Source organism: Archocentrus centrarchus, chromosome 13 (assembly GCF_007364275.1).
Source record: "Archocentrus centrarchus isolate MPI-CPG fArcCen1 chromosome 13, fArcCen1, whole genome shotgun sequence".
NCBI lineage: Eukaryota > Metazoa > Chordata > Actinopteri > Cichliformes > Cichlidae > Archocentrus > Archocentrus centrarchus.
The window spans coordinates 26,179,545-26,198,678 of NC_044358.1; the positions used below are offsets into that span (position 1 = coordinate 26,179,545).

Below are 19,134 nucleotides of genomic sequence, written 5' to 3' on the forward strand. Positions count from 1 at the left end.
GGGTTCAGCAGTTTGGAGATAAAGTTAGAGAGATAAGGCCGAGATGGTTTGGACACGGAGGGAGAAGGAGGGATATTGGATATATTGGATAAAGGATGCTGAAGATGGAGCTGCCAGGCAGGTGAAGCAGATTCATGGATTTAGTGAAAAAGGACATGCAGAGGGTTGGTGTGACATGGAGCATGCTGTGAAGCAGGATGCAGATGATCCACCCCCTAAAGGGAGCAGTTGAAAGAAAAAGAAAAACGTCTTTTCTTTTTTTTTTTTCTTTTTTTTAAGAGAAATTGATTTTGCTAAAATAAACTAGTTTATTGTAATATTCTCCAAGCCAGTAGGTGGCGGTGAAGAACCTGTAGTCTGGTTTGAAAATCGCCAAAGGTAGAAGAAGCAGCACCTTTGGAGGAGGGGAGGGCCCTGCAGCCGCAGCGCTCTGACAGAAACCCCGTAGTGCAGAAGCGCAGCGCCATTCGGTATTTGCAGCGATATCCAAAATGGCAGGAGCTGATGGAGACGACTCTCTCTACCCTATCGCCGTTCTCATTGATGAACTGCGAAATGAGGATGTTCAGGTAGGAACGATGATTTCGACATTATTTGTCATTTGTATGAAAGATTAAAGTCTTTGGCGTAATTTCTTAGCCGTTTGATTGTTAGCTAGCGAACTAGCAAATACGTTCATAAGGTTCCCGGTCTGGGCCTATCAGGAATTTTCTGCCGGGCCCACCCTGCCCTGCCAATCTAGTTTGTTGTCGGCGTGATAAAACGCTCGATCACTCGGTTGTTACCTAAACGTGGAATTTAACATATTGGCATACTTGGCCATTCATTTAGCTGCTAGCCAATCTAGCTAAATGCCTGGCGTTCAAGTAAGAAATCATAACAGCGGGGCGTTAAAGGCCGCAGTGGGTACACAACATTTTTGTCAGTCGGTACAAAGCTGTAGCTTCTAACCAGCAAATTTGCAACACTGAGTAGCTTTAGCTAGCTACTTGTGACGCAACTTTAGTAATGTGTTACTAGTAAATTCTGCTTGGGTTAGCAGTATGTATTTTGTTTTTCGTTGACTCAAGATTTCTGAATCCATTCCTAATTTATTTACATTTTGCGCAGTTGCGTTTGAACAGCATCAAGAAGCTGTCCACCATTGCTCTGGCCCTGGGTGTAGAGAGGACCCGCACTGAACTCCTTCCTTTCCTCACAGGTAATAAAGCCAGTTTTATACTCGCTGTAACACTGAAGCGTTGATTGCGTTGCACTTTAAACTGGGGTCGTGTAGCTGCTGACGCTACCAGTAATACACATATACTGATTCATAGTCATTCTTTCACCCTTAGACACCATCTATGATGAAGATGAGGTGCTTTTGGCATTGGCTGAGCAGCTTGGCAATTTCACTATGTTGGTGGGAGGTCCAGAGTATGTCCACTGTCTTCTGGTAAGTCTAGAAGTTTCAGATGAGCGTTTATGTAAACACATGCTTGCAAGGGGACTCATTCCCCATTTTATACCCATGTTAGATTAAATCTTTCATGTCTATATAATGTGAATTTGTAGTTTCAGCCCAAAATGCCACACACGTTCTTCATTGTCTGTAGCTTTAAATTAAATAAGCTACCTGGTCCATTTTCTGGAAGTCTGTTGTTTTTCAGCCATGTTTTGCATACATAGCATACACATACCATAACTACAGATTCTGTGAGTATAGGTGTATCACTTGTTGTGCTAACAAATAACCAAGAGTCCAGCTCTGAATTTTTTTTTTTTAACTAGTTTTGGACTGAGAATATGGGGGTGTGAGGTGGTGGTTATGCTAAAGTCAGTTTATTACAGTGTGCAGTGTTTTCCTGCATTTTTCAGATTTACTTGCATCACAACAGCTCATTTTTTTCACATGTGTACCAAATGCTAACAGTAAAGCAAGCTTATATTAAGTCACACAAGGCAACATCAGAATACACTGATCCACACAAAGTCCTTGTTTACTGGTTTCAGATTGGTCAGTGTTGACACAGTCTAGGTACTGCCTCAGCTTAACAGTTTCAACATAGCACTGACCAAACGATCAAAGATGATAATCAGGAATTTTGGGGACATTGCCACCAAAAAGAAAAGTAATCCACCTGTTTTTCAGTTCTTCAGATTTGATGATTTCATGAACTTTGCTATGTTTGTGTCGAAGACATTTTAGAATTGGAGTTAGCAGTACATCATGTTCTGTACAATTGTGATATCCCAGGCTTGTGAAATCTTTCACAGCCTGTTTAAAGGCACTTTTTCTAAATATGGACTGTGAGCGTTCCTCCATACAGTCAGCAATTTGTTTAGTGTTTATATATCATCTAGAGATGCACTATGATTGGAAAAACAAAACACGAAAATCACTTTCTACAATCTGGGCCATTTAAACAGAAGCAGAAAACTTTAGCACTCATTAAAAAAGTCCATCTTGGCAACATGATAGCCTGTATTGTAATTGCTAAATGCTATTTGATGCAGTCTTGCGGCTCTTAAATGTTTTTGCTTTTGGCAGATAAATAAGTTTGATGTCCATTTAAGCCCATCTACCTTATTTCTTCATGATGCACAGCCTCCTCTGGAGAGCCTAGCTACGGTGGAAGAGACAGTAGTCAGAGACAAAGCTGTGGAGTCCCTGCGAAAGATCTCTCAGGAGCACTCTCCAGTTGACCTGGAGGTCCACTTCGAGCCTTTGGTGAAGCGGTTGGCCAGTGGTGACTGGTTCACTTCTCGCACATCTGCCTGCGGCCTCTTTAGCGTGTGTTATCCTCGTGTCTCCAGCACTGTTAAGGCTGAGATTCGCCAGTAAGTTTCTAGTTAAGAAGGGGAAAATATTTTTAATGCACTCCAAATCCTTAGGTGCAAACTTTATTATATTTGGGCCTTTGGTGATTGTTTCAGGCTTCTAACAAGGTTTGTCTGATGTTTATCTCTAGGCATTTTCGCACCTTGTGTTCAGATGACACTCCTATGGTGCGTCGTGCTGCAGCATCCAAGCTAGGGGAGTTTGCCAAAGTCCTTGAGCTGGAGTATGTAAAAAGTGACATAATTTCCCTTTTCACTGCTTTGGCCTCTGATGAGCAGGTATGAACACTTCCTGTGTCAGTCTGAAATGCTGTTGTTCTCATTTATGTGTAGTCCAGTCTTGGTGTTTTTGGCTGTTGGGAAGCCAAACTGATCATTTCTTTCTCCATCAGGATTCAGTGCGGCTGCTTGCAGTGGAGGCTTGTGTCAGTATTGCCACTCTGCTGCCTCAGGAGGATCTGGAGACTCTGGTGATGCCAACTCTGCGTCAGGCTGCAGAAGATAAGTCCTGGAGGGTTCGTTACATGGTGGCTGACAAGTTCTCTGAGGTAAACCCAAAAATGTTGTCCTTGCTTTCATCTTCATTTAACTGTAAAATTAATTTTCTTTTCTTTTTAGAGGTGGTCAATTTGATAAATGTTGATAAACTTATATTAGTCATATGTGGTGCTTTCAAGGAATTGTTTGACGTTGTACCATTAAACAAATTAAACCAGCTCTCTCCAAACATTTTTACTCCACCATAACTGATCAAAGGTGTGATCAGAAGAATAATGATGAGCCAACCAGCGTCCTCAGACAACGTCAAAGCAGCTGAGATCAAATCTCAGCTTCCTTTCAGACCTTTGAGAAAAATATTAAGAGCAAAAACAGGATGCAGAGATTTGTTGGTCTTTAGACTTGAGCTGAATTAAAGGCTTTTGTTCCCATGCTGCCATGGGCACAACTGATCACATGCATTCTGCTGAGTTAGGGAGTCATTTCAAGGCAAATTTTTTGAACAAAAAAATCTGTACAGAGCTGCAAAACATTTGAGCCTTATTATGAAAGTGACACAAGTATAAATTAGCCCATCAGCATTACTAATAAGTGTAAATTTTTTACAAGTGGACTATGATCATGGATTACTTTGCTTAACTTTGCATTTTCATTACAATATCATATTTTGATGTATTTATGAATTTAATAGATCTAAAATAATGTTTACTTATTTTTATTGCCAACAAAACCAAACATTTTACATGGGTAAAAATATACATTTGCATGTACAGGCCTACTTCAGAGGCCACTTTGAGATATATGTGTTTGTGCAAATAAATCAAATAGTAGCCTACTTTGATAATAAATTTAACATAAAGCGGCAAGTAAAATGTAAATATTGTAAAATGAAAAAAGCCAGTGTCCAGTCTAGCTGGAGATCAAGCATACTGTTACGCCAGCAGTGTTGCAGCTTTGGGATACATCCATTCAAAACACTGCTATAAAGATCCAGCAAAGGATAAAGTGCCATGTGATAAGACACAGGCCATGATGCAGATATTTAAAAAAAAAAAATATATAGATAGATATATATATATATATATATATATATATATATATATATATATATATATATATATATATATATATATATATATATATATATATATATATATATATATATATATATATATAGATATATATAGATATATATAGATATAGATATAGATAGATATAGATATATTTCATTCCATTTTATGGGATACACATTTTCACCGCTGGTGAACGTAAAGCACGACAACAGCAATGATCAAACTTGAAAGGTTAAAAAAAATATTCATCATGACCCCTGAACTAAATCAGTGGTTAGTTGTGATTCAGATTGTCAGCCATAACTTTACTCCATAATATTGCCATATGAACCTTTGGCCAGATGAAAAAGTCAAGTTTATATCTATAGCACATTTAAAAATAACAGCTGTTGACCAAAATCATCTACAGCTAAATCATATATCTAAAATAATCAAATATCATAGAACATAAGATAAAATGAAGTTAATAATAGGAAAAATAAAATAAGAAAACCTGAGTAAAAACATACACGACGTACTCTGAACCAGAGGATTAAACTCCTGATATCTTTCATTAATCCCTTTTATTGTGAATTCTCAAGTAAAATCCATAATGTCCACTTGTAATTTTTATTCACACACGCTTATTTTATAAATAGAGATTAATTAATTAATTTCTCTCTCTCTCCTCCCTTCTTTGAATATAGCTCCAGAAAGCAGTGGGCCCAGAGATCACAAAAAACGACCTGGTCCCAGCCTTCCAGAACCTTCTGAAGGACTGTGAAGCCGAGGTCCGTGCTGCTGCAGCCAACAAAGTCAAAGGTAAAGAGAGACTTTCTGAAGAGATGACTGTCACAGGCTGAACTTGTTTCAGCTTCTGCTCCACTGCTTTCTATATTTTGATGATGTATTTTTTTTCCTTTTGCTAGAATTCTGTGAGAACCTCCCAGAGGACAACCGTGAGCAGATCATTATGACTCACATCCTACCCTGCGTCAAGGTAAAAAAAAAAACAAAGAAACAAAAAAAAATTGTGCGTGCCACTTTGTCAGTTAGACGAGACTTTTTTTTTGTTTTTTTGTTAATGCATTGAAAAGAAATAGAGGCTTATCTGTTACAGCCTTCCCCAAAATTATTGCATGCATGTGATGTCCTACGTGCATCTACTTCTCTTATTTTGTCCCATATTTTTTTTTTTTTTTTTTGTTTGGAGATATTTCTTTTTAATAAGAATTTTTTTTTTTTTGGACCAACTCCATCACTGACACTGGTCAGGAGCATGGCCAAAACATGTTTTTGAATAAATCCAGAGTTTAACAACATTGTTAAGGACTGAAATTTTCTTGATATAGATTAAAAATTAGCTTGCTATGAGTGTATAGGGGCAGCTGAGTCACCAAGCTCCTCTGTAAAATTGAATGCATGTTTAAAGCCCTGTCTTGTTTAACACTCACTACATTTTCTCTGGTAAAACTGAGTTGATTAGGAGCATTATACTGCTTACCCTTAAAGACTTCTCCCCAGATTTCTGAGGTTGATGAGTATCAGTATCAGAGTAAACTATAAACTCAAAACAAATAGACAGCGTCCACATGCTGAAAACAGTGTTCATTCTGTGACTGCAGTCTGTAGGGACAGCAGACCTTGAGATTACCAAAAGATGACCACTAAATTAACTTCAGCCAAGAGAGCCATGAAAGTCTGTGTGAAGGATTAGTAAACGTGTTCTGAGTTGGTCAAAGCACAGAAAATCTCATTTAAACCATGCTGCCATATGTAGCAATAACAACAAAAATAATGTTTTCAGAATCTTGGAAAAAAAAATCTCTAAAATACTGGGTGTGTGTCAGCTGAAGGAGTAATTGCCAGCTCTCTCACCGGCCTAAATACACTAAACAAATTTAAGTTTGTTTAATCACGCAGGCTGGTTGCACAGTGTAAACTGTTTTCGTCACTTTTTTGGCTGTTGCTTGGGTGCAGTCAACCCTGCCAACTATAGCACCTGATGTTGGGAGGATGGGGAAGGGACATAGTCTGTTCAGCCGTGTTCATGTTAAGAGTGGATTATCCCACTTGTCTCCTATGAAAGAGGAGAATACTTTGTATAAAATGTTCACTGAGCAGACAGGTTTTGTTGGTGGCCCTCAGCTGTCCATCAGCGTCACAAAATTAATATATTTGTTCATCTAATCTAAACAACTTTGAATGAGGGGACTAAGCTGTCCTGCAGATCCTGGCGTGCAGAGATGTGTTTCTGGGACAATGGCATAGCAAGCTGGGAAGCTGTAGGCTTTAGAGATATTTAGAGAATCACTGACTGAACCTAGCGACCTCTAGATTTTATAACATGGTGTTACTTAAAAGTATGATTGCATTGTGTCATCAAGCCATGATTTCAGGCCTGCCCAAATTTCTAAAATAAAACGATCCATTTCCTCAATTTAGTACTAAATAATTGAGGGTTTTCCCATGTTTATAGCACTCTTTTTTTTTTTTTTTTTTTTTTTTTTTACCATGTTTAATCTGTTTGGAAACAAATCTCTGAATTCCTTTAAATGGACTTCAAGGCCATATGTTGTGCTGTTTCATTGCAAAGGCTGAGGACATGACATTGTGTATGCACACCAGTGTTCAGATTTTGAACAGGAGGTGGCACTGTTGTGTTGCAGAACATTCGGTTCATTTGCACTGAACAAAAAGTACTGGTCTCAGTTAGTATAAGGTAATTCACCAACGGTACTAGTAATATAGGTAGCTTCATAACAGAATTCTTGGAACTGTCGACTATTGTGTGTGTGAAAGCTGCAGAACTATTTCACAAGAAGTCTTTTTGTTTGTCGTGTAAACCTGCCAGCAACGGGAAAAGCTATCCAGGTAGCAACAAACTCACATCTCCCTGGAAAAGTGTAATAAACGTCATAACACACACAGCATCACTCCCACCACAGAGTTGGTTATATTGGTAGACTGAGATGCTTAGTGTGCTCCTGGTATATTTGTATATGCTGAAGATAAAACTGAATTGATAGTTCTTGAGTTTTCATTAAATGCTTCCATGTGATGCTGGTTTGAAAAACACAAGTAAACACGAGCGTTTAGATAACAGGCAGTTTTTTTGCCCCGCGTTTATGTACACCCATTTCTGTTTCTGTCTACATCACATTTTAAGTTTTTCCACCCACAGTTGTTAGGTTCAATGACTGTAATTCTCACTAGTATTAAGTTCACTTTACCATGTATTTACACACAGGTCGATTATAGGCTCCTTCTCTGTACTGTGTTGCAAATATGACCGATTGCAGTGGTCTTGATGTTTATTTACATACTTTCTGTCTTAACTATTTGTTTGGGCTGATCTCTCTGTCTCCTGTGTTTCCCGTCCTCCATTAGGAACTTGTTTCAGACACCAACCAGCATGTGAAATCAGCCCTGGCCTCGGTCATTATGGGACTTTCAACCATCCTGGGCAAGGACAACACAATAGAGCACTTACTGCCTTTATTCCTGGCTCAGCTCAAGGATGAGGTAAAAGCAATGCAGATTTTTGTTTTTTAACTGTGGACCCCAGTTTCTCTATATTGCACAGCTGGCTTTGGAAATCTGTAAGACATTGTTTAATTTGGTTCCACTGTAAACACAAGCTTCCTACAAGGCACCTGGATTTGACCAACTTATTTGGCCTTCTGTGATCAGCATGTCTGAGACAGCAAAGCCACTTAGCCGCAGCTACCAGATGTACCTGGCTGCCACCTGGCTGGGTAGGAGGATGATTCATGCAGTTGGCAGCCTGACTGAGACCTTACAATTGGAAGAGTGATTAGCTGCTTCTGGAAGAAAGCATAATTAAGTAGGACACAGTTTAGCCCAGTGGTTCTTGAACTTTTTTCATCATGCCCCACTTCAGCAGATGAAATCTTTCCACACCCCACGTTGAAGGCTGTGGCACATGTACACAGCAGACGGTGACGGTGGAGAGTTTTACTAGTCGCTGTGCATACATACCTGCTAAACGGTTCCTTGTTCTAATTAATCCGATGTTCAACATTTGTTCCACATGACTTTTCTTCCAGGTCTTTCACGCCCCACCAGTGGGGCCCACCGCACAGTTTGAGAAACACTGGTCTAGCCAAACCAGTTACTGATTGATGCATTTTGTTTATATTTTCAGTATTAAGAAATAATTATGGATATTTGCTGATTTAAAGTAGGTAGGGTTGTGTGTGTAACGTCTGCAATATTGTGATTGTCAGTATTACTTTTGTAAACATTTTTTGAAGGAGCTGCTACAAAAATCAAATCGTAGAGCGGTCTCGAGTCTGCATTATGTTGCTGTGGGCTGTTTTAGCTTGTGAATGTTGATTTACATTGTTCCTCTAATGTGTTAGGCTCGTGTAGAATGATAGCTCAGTCACATCTTCCCAAATGAATACATTGTCCTGTTATATCAGTGGGAATATTGAGATCAGACACAAGTTTGGCATATCAATGTTTTGGAAGGCTTATGCTTTAAGTTCCTCAACCGTCTTCCTCTAAGTCCTATTTAAAGACGGCCCATTTTCCTCACGGCACAAACACAAGACTAAGAGTGACTAATTAGATTACTGTCCAAACTGACAGCTTTGACTTGCAAATTTCAATTCAGAGTACATTTATCTGAGAATAGGGAATAAGATGTGGGGGACATTGTGCAGACATGACTTTCATTTAAGAGCGGTATTATTTCAGATTGTTGCTGTGGTTTATTCTGCAGTGTGACTGAAAGTATCAAATCATTCTTCAGTTTGTGGCTTCTAAATTTTAAAATGTTAAAAAAAAAAAAAAAAAAAAAAGTTTTGCTGTGTTCCAGTTAATAATCCCATTCAAAGTATATTTGATAAAACGAGCATTAATTTCAGGCTCTTCGTTCTAAACATTGGTTACACTCTTTAAGACAAACCTTTTGGAAATCTGATTTGTTTAGCTTGGGTTGGCCTACTTGGATCTACAATATTATGTATATAGCTTAAAAAGCCTTGAATTTTGGATTAGATCAAGTTTGAAATGAATAACTTGTGTAATATCTAAATTTGAAAGTATGCTGGCATAACCTTAAGCTGTTCTTCTGCTTTAGTGCCCCGAGGTGCGTCTCAACATTATCTCCAACCTTGACTGTGTGAACGAGGTGATTGGTATACGGCAGCTCTCCCAGTCGCTGCTGCCGGCCATTGTGGAGCTGGCAGAGGATGCAAAGTGGAGGGTCCGCCTTGCCATCATTGAGTACATGCCCTTGTTGGCAGGACAGCTGGTGAGTCATGAAGTCTAGGAAAGACAGCTGCAAGCCATATAACGTGTTTTAAATGTCATCGTTAATTGGTACCGTGTGTAAAAACAGCAATATTAGCAAAAATACTATCAGGCCTAATTTGGCTGTAGACATCCAGGAAATAGTTTTGATGATGGCGTATCCTTCTTCCTGCAGGGAGTGGAGTTCTTTGATGAGAAGCTCAACACCCTTTGTATGGCCTGGCTCATTGACCATGGTAAGGCACTCTTATGGGTTTCAGATTTTCCGCGCTTTCAGATTTGCGGAGTTGATGTAGTATGATAATAGGACTTTATTTATTACTTTATTTTATCTACTTTATTTTGTGTATTTGTTTGGTCTTACGGTGGGCCTGAGTATTTGACAATTCTGGTATTTGGTTTTCAGTTTTCGGATTTATATATTTCATTAAAATCCAGAAATGCATGCCATCCCAGCTTGGGCGCCTGACACCCTTCTCACTCACAGCAGTGATCTTCACACTTCAGTTCACCTCATTGTTGCCAACTTGGCGAACTTATGAGACGCCGCTTAAACAGATGCTTAAAAGTGCAGCTTTCTTTGCGACACCCCTTTATCCTGTGGGTACAAATTTGAATCTGAAAATTGTGCTCGTTTTCTAGTTTTAGCTGCAAGAGTTTTGCTCTTACTGTGGAAATAGCCCTAATTTTCTCACCTCTTTCCAGTGGAAATCATTTTACTTGCTTTGGCTTTCAGTACTCTGTAGCACTCTGACACCTTCATCATGCACTGGCACTTTTTGAATATAAGCAGGAGCTGCTTATTCCTTTATCAATTTCACCGTTAGATATCCAAACGGTTGTATTTTAATTCTATATCACTGCTTTTACTCACCTTTGCATGCAGGTCAGACAGGTCCTCTTACACTACTCTGATACCGTTTTATTACCAGCACACAGACTGTTGGAGAGAAGAGACTAATAGGCTTAGAAGGTGGAAGTGAGGAAATTGCAGGCTAAAGAAGGGATGAGATGTGGCAGTCTGCTGTTTAGTTTTGTACATGTTATTGGAGACCCTCTAATTCTGCTATTGTACTATAGAGTAGTACAGCTGTAAGTCAGCAAAGAACTACATCATGTAGTGCAATGATTATTAAGTTATCAAATCTTGTGTGACCATAGAACTGGAGATGCACCCCCTTATGTCTAGCAGCTTTTCCCATTTTGAGTCAAGAACGGGCGATCTACATCTGTGCACATCTGGGGTGAAATTAGCTACGTTGTTTTAATCATGGCAGTTTCTCAGTTGGTTTTTCATCTCGGCTGCCCATTTGATGGGCTACGTTTTCATTGCACTCAGTCACGTAGCAAGTTGCAGCCAATTTAAGACATGTTATCTTAACCCATCTTCTGTTCTCTCTGCTTTGTGTGAATAGCTGCACGCACACAGTGAAACAGAAAACACAGGGAAGAGAAACTCTATCCATAAGTGAAAACAGTTGTCAGTACAGAGACTTACACTGACCGGAAATTAAGCAAGGACACAGAAATTAGGTAAACAAATGAGGGGGCCCTGTTGGAAGTGTTTAATTATTTTGTCAGTTACGTGGCTGATGGTGAAAGAATTTCCAGATATTTTACTGCAGTTTATAATTGCATACTATCATATTTTTTAAACTTTTTTGTTGAGGTGTTCAGCTCCCAGTTACTGATTCACATTGTGTTTTAGCCCCCAAGACCCAGACCCAGTGTGGCAGTGTTTTACTCTGTCCATGCGATGCTGTCACCCTTCGCTGTTTACATCCCTGTGGAACAGTTCAGCCACTCCGCTGCAGTCTGTCACGTCTGTTACGTCGGTTAACCTTGTTTATCTACAGCCTGTGGTTCTAGCTTTGGATTTATACTGTTGTTAATGGACTTTAAAATCCCTGTTGGGTCACTGAGTGAGTGTGTGAGTGTGTGAGTGTGTGTGTGTGTGTGTGTGTGTGTGTTTATCTGTGCAAGTTTGCCCTGGGGTCTTTCTCTTCCCGGTAGTTTTAAACAGTTCTGCAAAACAGTCAACCTTATTCAAATGCTGAAAGAGCTATTTATCCTTAGAACTGCACAACACACCCAACTGTATTTATAACCTAGAATATTTGTGGTATGCATTAAGGTTTCACTGAGTATTTAGTGTTCTTTTGACATTGAGTTTTCCCAATTAGAGAGAGACACGCTTTCTGTTGAGGACAAAGGGCCAGCTGGGTTACATCATTGGAATGCTGCTGGTGTGAGTTTCTGTGTGTGTGTGTGTGTGTGTGTCTGTGTGTGTGTGGGGCTGGGGTTAGGGCTGTGCCACACTTACGTAAGCCCTTCAGAGAAAGACGGGAGAACAGGAATCACCCAGAATCTTTCCCTCACTGGCTTAATTACAGAGAGAACTATTTGTATATTTTATATATATTTCACACAGCATACAAATATCAATCTTATTTCTGACAGTAGATTCACCCACCTGAGTTTTTCTATTTGTGTGATTGATAGCAATGCTGCAGCTTTAATGTTCTAAATTCTAATTGAAATTATAACCAATTAAGTCAGTGTCTTTAATTGGTTATAATGCTGATAAATAAAATATAAAAATTTTTGTTGAATTTTTGATTTTGGAGAGGCCAAAATCAAATCAGATCTGTGTATCTATCAGCTGTGGCAAATCCTTGAGAAATAAGGGAGTGGCCGAAAGTACTGCAAGTTGTATTATTAATCAGTATGAATAATTATCTTAGTATCGTCAGCAGAATGACTTCAGAATGTGCGTCAAGCCTCACTGATGCACACACAACTTTAATGTCACCAAAACTTGATGATGTTGTCGTAAAGTATCATTTATTCATAAATAATTTGATTCTCGTCACAGCCAGTGTGGTATACCCCTTAAGCGACAAGGTAACTGCAGCAATGCCGTTAGTTGGATTTATAGCAAAGTTAGCAGTTGTATCGTCATTTCCTGGCTACAGAATTTAATGTAGTGAGATAAATCAGAAGAAGGTGTCTTCAGTAACAAGGATCTAAGTTGTCACAGTGAAGATGCAGTAATGGCCTACATGTGCTGGCTGAGTAACCCTGTAGCCATAACGGGATGACAGTCCAGGTGAGATGTAACCGAAACAGAATAGATGCAATTGTTGTAATTTAGTCATCACATTATGTGTTTTGAGGGTGTGTGGTTTTTTTTGTTTTTTTTGTGGCGTGTGCATGCAATTATCAGCCTGTTTTTTACTGTCCAGCTCTAAGATGTTCATAAGCAAACCACTCTGAACGCCTCGAGGCGTTTCAGTCTACGTCTGTGCCCAGAGAGAATTTCAGTCACCTTTTTAAGTCTGCCATCTCTCACACTGATGGGCACGCTCACTCCCACTGAAATCAGGTCAGCTATGTGCTTGGCATAGTTTGTCGCACAACATACATGTATACATAACCTGAAGCATGTGTTGACCTGCACTCATTGTTGAACCTGAATGCTTCCTGTGTAAACGCAGGGTCACCCTCTGATCCCACTGCAGCCGCTCTGTCTGCATAAGAGGTGTAAAACAAGCAGCAGATGAAGTGTTAGACCCTCGTTGGTAATAAAGGAAAAATGGCAGTGTGCAATATGGGAGTGTGCCTTATTTCAGGACACAAATGAAATGGAGATCAAGAGTGAAATTACTACATGGACAAGCAAGATTTCAAAATTATAGATTGCAGACACCCAGTATATGAAGAATATAATCTTGGAGGATTTTCAGCAACACTAAGGTGCCATCACACAGGTCTGGAAAGAGCTACCCATCAAACTGTGATTGCATGGAGGCCTGGAAAGAGACACCTTTCTCACAGAATGCTGTCATGTTTTTTTGTTTTTTTTTTTCTGTAGTGTACGCCATCCGTGAGGCAGCCACCTGTAACCTTATGAAGCTCGTGGAGAAGTTTGGAGCAGAGTGGGCTCAGAACACCATCGTGCCCAAAGTGCTGGGTATGGCCAACGATCCCAATTACCTCCACAGGATGACCACTCTGTTCTGTATCAATGTGAGTCAACAGAACGATCTTCTGAATGCTTGAATACACATGATTTTGGTTTTGAAGGGTGCTTCTTTTCTGTACTGATCCATATGAAATGACTGTAGTCCCTCTAATAAAAAAACAGCAGTTATTTGCATTTCTTATACTCCCAGCTGTTGCCAAGTGCTCTCCTCTATGAGATCATTGGACCGTGAGGTTTCTTTTTTTATGTTGTAGGAGCTTTACCTTCTGTTACAAAGTGCCTCGAGATAACGCTCATTTTTGTCTGGCACTCTGTGAATACCTGTTATGTCTTAAAGGTTTCAAACAAACAATGCTGAAGCTAGATTCAGTAATTCTGATCCACTTTAATGGATTGCACATGGGAAAAGCCCTGTTTAGTAATTAAGGGTTTACTTTAACAGTGTAATACAGTGACTTTAACAGGGTGATCTAGGCTCTGTACTAACATATGACCAAGTATACTTAACAGAGGAGCAAGTACAGATCTGCCTTCTTCAGTTGACGTAAACAAAGGCAGCAGTCACTATTAGGACACAGTATATTATTCCTTTTTAAAACAAAAGAAAAAAGAGCATTATCTTTAAATGTTGTCATCTTGGTGACGTCCTGCATTCTCTCTCAGGCTTTGTCAAAGGCATGCGGCCAGGAGATCACCACTAAGCAGATGCTGCCCGTGGTCCTCAAGATGTCCAACGACCAGGTGGCCAATGTACGCTTCAATGTGGCGAAGTCCCTTCAGAAGATTGGCCCTATCCTTGACAGCAAGTATGTCTGGAATCTGAGCATTCGGTGCCTTTTCTCAACAGTGGTGTTGGTGGGGGATCGATTCACTCTGAAATCCAGAACCAGCTTTGAGCTGAGCTAATAAATGTTGTCCTGTCTTTGTCCCCCAGTGCCCTTCAAACAGAAGTGAAGCCAGTGCTGGAGAAGCTGGCTTCAGACACAGACATGGATGTTAAGTACTTTGCCCAGGAGGCCATTAGTGGTAAGCTTTTCTGTCTTTTTCTGTCACAGAGTATAAAAACCTTTTTGAACAGAATGTATTGTATTTGATATATTTTAAAAATGAACAAAACTCACTCAGTAATTATTCTCATTTTCTCTTTTGTACACAGTTCTGGCGCTAGCATAACCAGCCCAACATGGTAACCAGATAAATCAAAGCAAAAGTTTTACAGGATATTTATTGATGTTCAGGAACAACTGGTTAATGTATAGAAAAAGCTGTTAACAGGTTTTTTTTTTCTTTTCCCTTATGGTTTTTTTTTTTTTTTTTTTTTTTACTGTCCATTGGGTGTCCATGTCCAGGCGTAGCACATAGGCTTCTTTGTTAACCTTTCAATTTGCTGTAAATGGGTGCTTCTACAAAGGCAAAGTGTGATAAACTGAAATAAGTGGTGCATGCTGACTGTGCTACTGTACTTGCTAGGCATTGCTAACCAGTACCCCTCTCACATTCCTCCCCTTACTTCCTTGGCTGCTGTTGTAGTTGAGCCACAGTCATTGCAGCGTACCGCGTCTCTTTTAGCTACCCCAGGACTGTCTGTGCTGCTGCACTTTTTCTCCCAGTGTTAGATGGAAACTTTAAGCAGCAGATGGTGCAACAAGATGTTTATTTTTTGCTGCGTTTCTTCTCGAATCAGCCTCCCCCCCCCCCCCCCCAGAGACACTGATGTGGCCCTACTGAGAAGTAGAAATTGAAAGGTCTTTTGAGGCGTAATGGGATTTTTTTTTTGCTCTGTCACCAAACCAAAGCCATCTCCTCTGAAGGTTTTAACAAAGAAATAATGCCCTTACCACATCTCAGATTGTATATTTCCTCATCTACCAGACTACCGTGCTCTTCTGCAACATTTCTCTGTAGCAACACAGACTGAATTGGTCAATGATTTTGGGGCGGGGGGGGGGCAGGTCAGTTGTAAACTGTTGTTCATAATTGTCCTGCATCCAAATTGGTGACTTTGTAGATGCAAAATGGGAAGTAATGTTCTGTAATATATTCTCGGCATTGCTCTTAATCTTTGTGCCAATGACTTAAGAAAGCAGTGGTGTTTTCTTTTAATGTGTCTGTAAACAGTTTTCACCTGCCACGTTCTGTAAAAAGACAGCGTTGTTTTCTGGGAGGGACGTATTAGTCTTGACAGTAATGGGCCGGTAAAACTTAATTGACTACAGCTATCAGAGCATGCGCACAACCACGACAGTCCTTGCTGTCTAGATTCCCCCACCCCCACTGAACATGAGGTTTAAAAGCGTTTCAATAAATGTTAAGGGCCATCACTTTTAATCTTTGCTTAAAAACCTCTACACAAAGGAGAACAAGTGCATGCTTTCAAAGAAAGTGGGAAGGGGGACAGGGAGCATGTGTATGTAAGGCTGCATAATGTTTTATTACGGGGTGGGAGCCGGGGTGGTTATGGGCGGGTTGAATAAATGTATCGTCTGTGTTGATAAAAGGAACTTTTGTCTTTCCCTGAACTTCTGCCATCCCCCCACCCCCCCTCATTCTTGTCTTGAATAAACCTTTATTGTTGATTGTCCTGTATCACAAAGATTGTGCTTTTTTTTTTTTTTTTTCTCCTTTTTTTTTTTTTTTTTTTTTTTTTTTTTAATTTTGAATTCTCCTAAATTGGGATGCTGTACTACTGTATCTACTATGATCTCAATAAAGTAACACACAGGAGCCAGTGTACCCTTCTTTTTGCAACTTCACAGTTAGGACATAAAATCCTTTTCTCAGTACAGTTGACTGCTGCAGGGTGAAGACTGGGATCATCCAATTAAAATGATTTAGATTTCCAGTAACAGATGTACTATATTAAAATAAATTGTACTAGCACCAAATCACAGAATTGCTGTGGATCTTTAGGGTTTCTTATATACAGGTTACCAGAAAACTAGTTAAAGAAAAATGATAAGTGACTACTACCTTGGCATTCATGAATCTCTACTGGATGGATGGAACAATTCTTCCCAAAGATAGTCCTCATTTAGTGATTTGATGATGGAAATTCAGAGAGCTGTCTACCATGTGGTCCTAAAATGTATTCCACTAGGTGGAAAACCTGTGGATATGGAGCCACATAGCATTATTCACATTATTTTCATACTGAAACAATGCCGTGGCATCTGTGTGGGGGACTGTTGTCCTGGAAGAGACCACTTATTCTGTGGCTCAGGTGGAGCGGGTCAATTACCAGTAGGAAGGTTGGTGGTTCAATCCCTGCCTTCTCTAGCTGGCAAAATACTGACCCACGAGACATCCATCAGTGTGTGTAGTAAAAAAAAAAAAAAAAATGCTGTACCAGTCCATTTGCCATGTAGAATAAAGGTGGTCACTTTGAATTGATTTGCAGCTAAATCCCTTCACAGCATAAAGAACCATCAGATCCTGTGACTGTAGAGGTCAGGCATTTTCCTTTAATTTGTCACCACCAATTTCCCTCAGCTGTGACTAAGAAGTTGCTGCTGTTTTCACTTTTATAGTTGCCTGTTTGTGTCTGTCAAAATGTCTTTTTCACTTAAATAAATATTCTGTAGAGGAACTATTTAAAAACAAAAAAAAAGAGTACCGTAGATCTGGTTTATAGACTCTGGCATTCTTTCCATGGAAAGCTTATGTAGTAACAATAGTCACACCTGTGCAGAAGATGAAAGTTGACATCAAAAGGATGGCCCACTTTCACAATAGGTGGGGTCTGACAGGTCACTCATGTTTTGATCCTAAAAGAAGGGCATCAAAACGCTCCCATAATAAGCCTGACTTTCAGCTTTCTGCTTGAAATTTCCCATTATGATGCTTAAAGTGATTTCACCACTGAAAGAAGTCAATGAGTCAGAATGCAATCGGTAAAAGAAAAGAGCTCAAGTTTCTGGCTACGTGCACTGGATGCATTTGTAGGATTTTTTTTTTTTTTTTTTTTGGTCTAAAGTTCTGAGTCGAGTTGACGTATCGGTTAAATGTGCCAGAGGGAGTTGGAGTAATTGAAAGCAAGTGAAGCATCAAAGGGAAAATAAAGAAAAGCAGTGGCTTGAGGCTGGGACTTGCCTATTCTGATTTAACATTGTTTTGAAACAATTTGTGTCACTTTGGCTTAATGATTGAACTTGTTTTCTTGCTGGAAAATTATGTCTGATCGCAGTTCTGATACTGGTGCAGGTTATGCTCAGAAGATGCGAACATTTCCCCTCTTTGTCCACCAGAGTTCCCAGAAGAAGCCTCCCCAAACATGTGATGACATGTTTCTGATGAAAGAAAAGTCTAATCATTGACTAGAAAAATTTGTCATAACCAGAAAGATTAAATTTGGTCCTTGTGATTTAACAGCTGATGATACATTCTGTTTTCATGATTTGTAAGAATATTCTAAGGCACCAAGTGTTTCTCTGTCTGTAGACGTCTGGAGAAAATGTGGCATTAATTTCACTAGCTCCTGGCCTCATATTTGCTCAGTTCTGACCTGGTAGGCAGCTGTTCAGAGATGAAAGCGCAGGTCCTGCGGGCTGTTATGGCCACGGGGAACCACGCAGAGCAGGGCAGGGTCTGCAGCTGACACCTGCCCTCTTCTTGACTACTACTGTGGAGCGAAGTACTGCAAAATAAGGGCTGGGTTCTGGGAGTGGATATTTGTTGTAAGCAAGCGTATTTTTTCTTTCTGAACAGCTTCGTGGGATCTTTAAGCAATGTTAACATTTTTTCTTGCTATATGCAGCACATCTGAGATGCCCCATCGTTTTTGTTCATTCCAAACGAGCAGTCAGGAGAGAGCTTTGGGGCAATGAATCACATGGCGGAGATCTTTATGAGAATCTTAACCTTCCTTCCTTTTCTTTTTTTAATTGCCTCAAATCACCTATCAGCCCTCCTTGGAGCTGTGTGCTCTCCCTACCCTCCACCCTCGTTTCCAGAGCACATTATGCACACATACTGTAATGCACAGCCTGGTGTGGCTGCTGTGTGTCAGCACATTCTGCTACAGCAGGACCCACTCGAGAGCCATCGAGAATATAGCAGCTTAAAGGCAGGATGTGCTTTTCAAGAAATGGTGTGAAGTAGGAGGAGGATTGATGGTAGATGGAATCTCTGAGACTGATAACAAAAGCCAAACCATACTTCAGACTTTTCCTCACATATATGAGATGATTAAGGGGTTTTCTTTTGTTTTTCCCCCTTAAAGCTGGTGATCTAGATGCAGGAGGAATATGCCAAGCTTTGAAGCACAATTTCTCCTACAGCCAAAAATCTTCATTAAAACACGATTACTTGAGGACGAGGGCTAATCTGCCCTCTAAATCCACTTGAGTTCATGAGGCAGTAATGAAACAGCAGCAACCTATTCCTATCTATTTAGATCCTGTTATTAGGGGGGGGGGGATTTTCAGCAGCTAGAACCCTTGACAGAGCTGAGAGCCCTGACGTCAATGCAGCTGCCTCCCAGGACCGTGTCATTTATAA

General features: G+C 40.0%; 1 protein-coding gene across 2 annotated transcripts; it reads left to right on the forward strand.

The window, feature by feature from the left end:
• Positions 1-343: 343 nt before the first annotated feature.
• On the forward strand, positions 344-16,224 carry ppp2r1bb (protein phosphatase 2, regulatory subunit A, beta b). Of its 2 annotated transcripts, none has more exons than XM_030744144.1 (16): positions 344-569; positions 1,111-1,201; positions 1,335-1,435; positions 2,588-2,820; positions 2,952-3,099; positions 3,213-3,368; positions 5,078-5,192; positions 5,300-5,370; positions 7,761-7,895; positions 9,481-9,654; positions 9,829-9,889; positions 13,528-13,682; positions 14,302-14,444; positions 14,573-14,664; positions 14,795-14,838; positions 15,430-16,224. In XM_030744144.1, exons 1-15 carry the CDS (start codon positions 492-494, stop codon positions 14,809-14,811), a joined length of 1,770 nt encoding a protein of 589 aa, XP_030600004.1. In that variant the 5' UTR covers positions 344-491; the 3' UTR covers positions 14,812-14,838; positions 15,430-16,224. The 2 variants fall into 2 exon arrangements, with proteins under 2 accessions (XP_030600004.1, XP_030600003.1); XM_030744143.1 differs by having other exon boundaries at positions 14,795-14,824; positions 14,988-16,224.
• The last annotated feature ends 2,910 nt before the right edge of the window (positions 16,225-19,134 follow it).

Coding starts and splice junctions, on each gene's coding strand:
- ppp2r1bb (XM_030744144.1), top strand. CDS start 492: ATGGCAGGAGCTGATGGAGACGACTCTCTCTACCCTATCGCCGTTCTC. Junction 1,202..1,334: donor ACTCCTTCCTTTCCTCACAG/GTAATAAAGCCA, acceptor TTTCACCCTTAG/ACACCATCTATGATGAAGAT. Junction 3,100..3,212: donor CTTTGGCCTCTGATGAGCAG/GTATGAACACTT, acceptor TTTCTCCATCAG/GATTCAGTGCGGCTGCTTGC.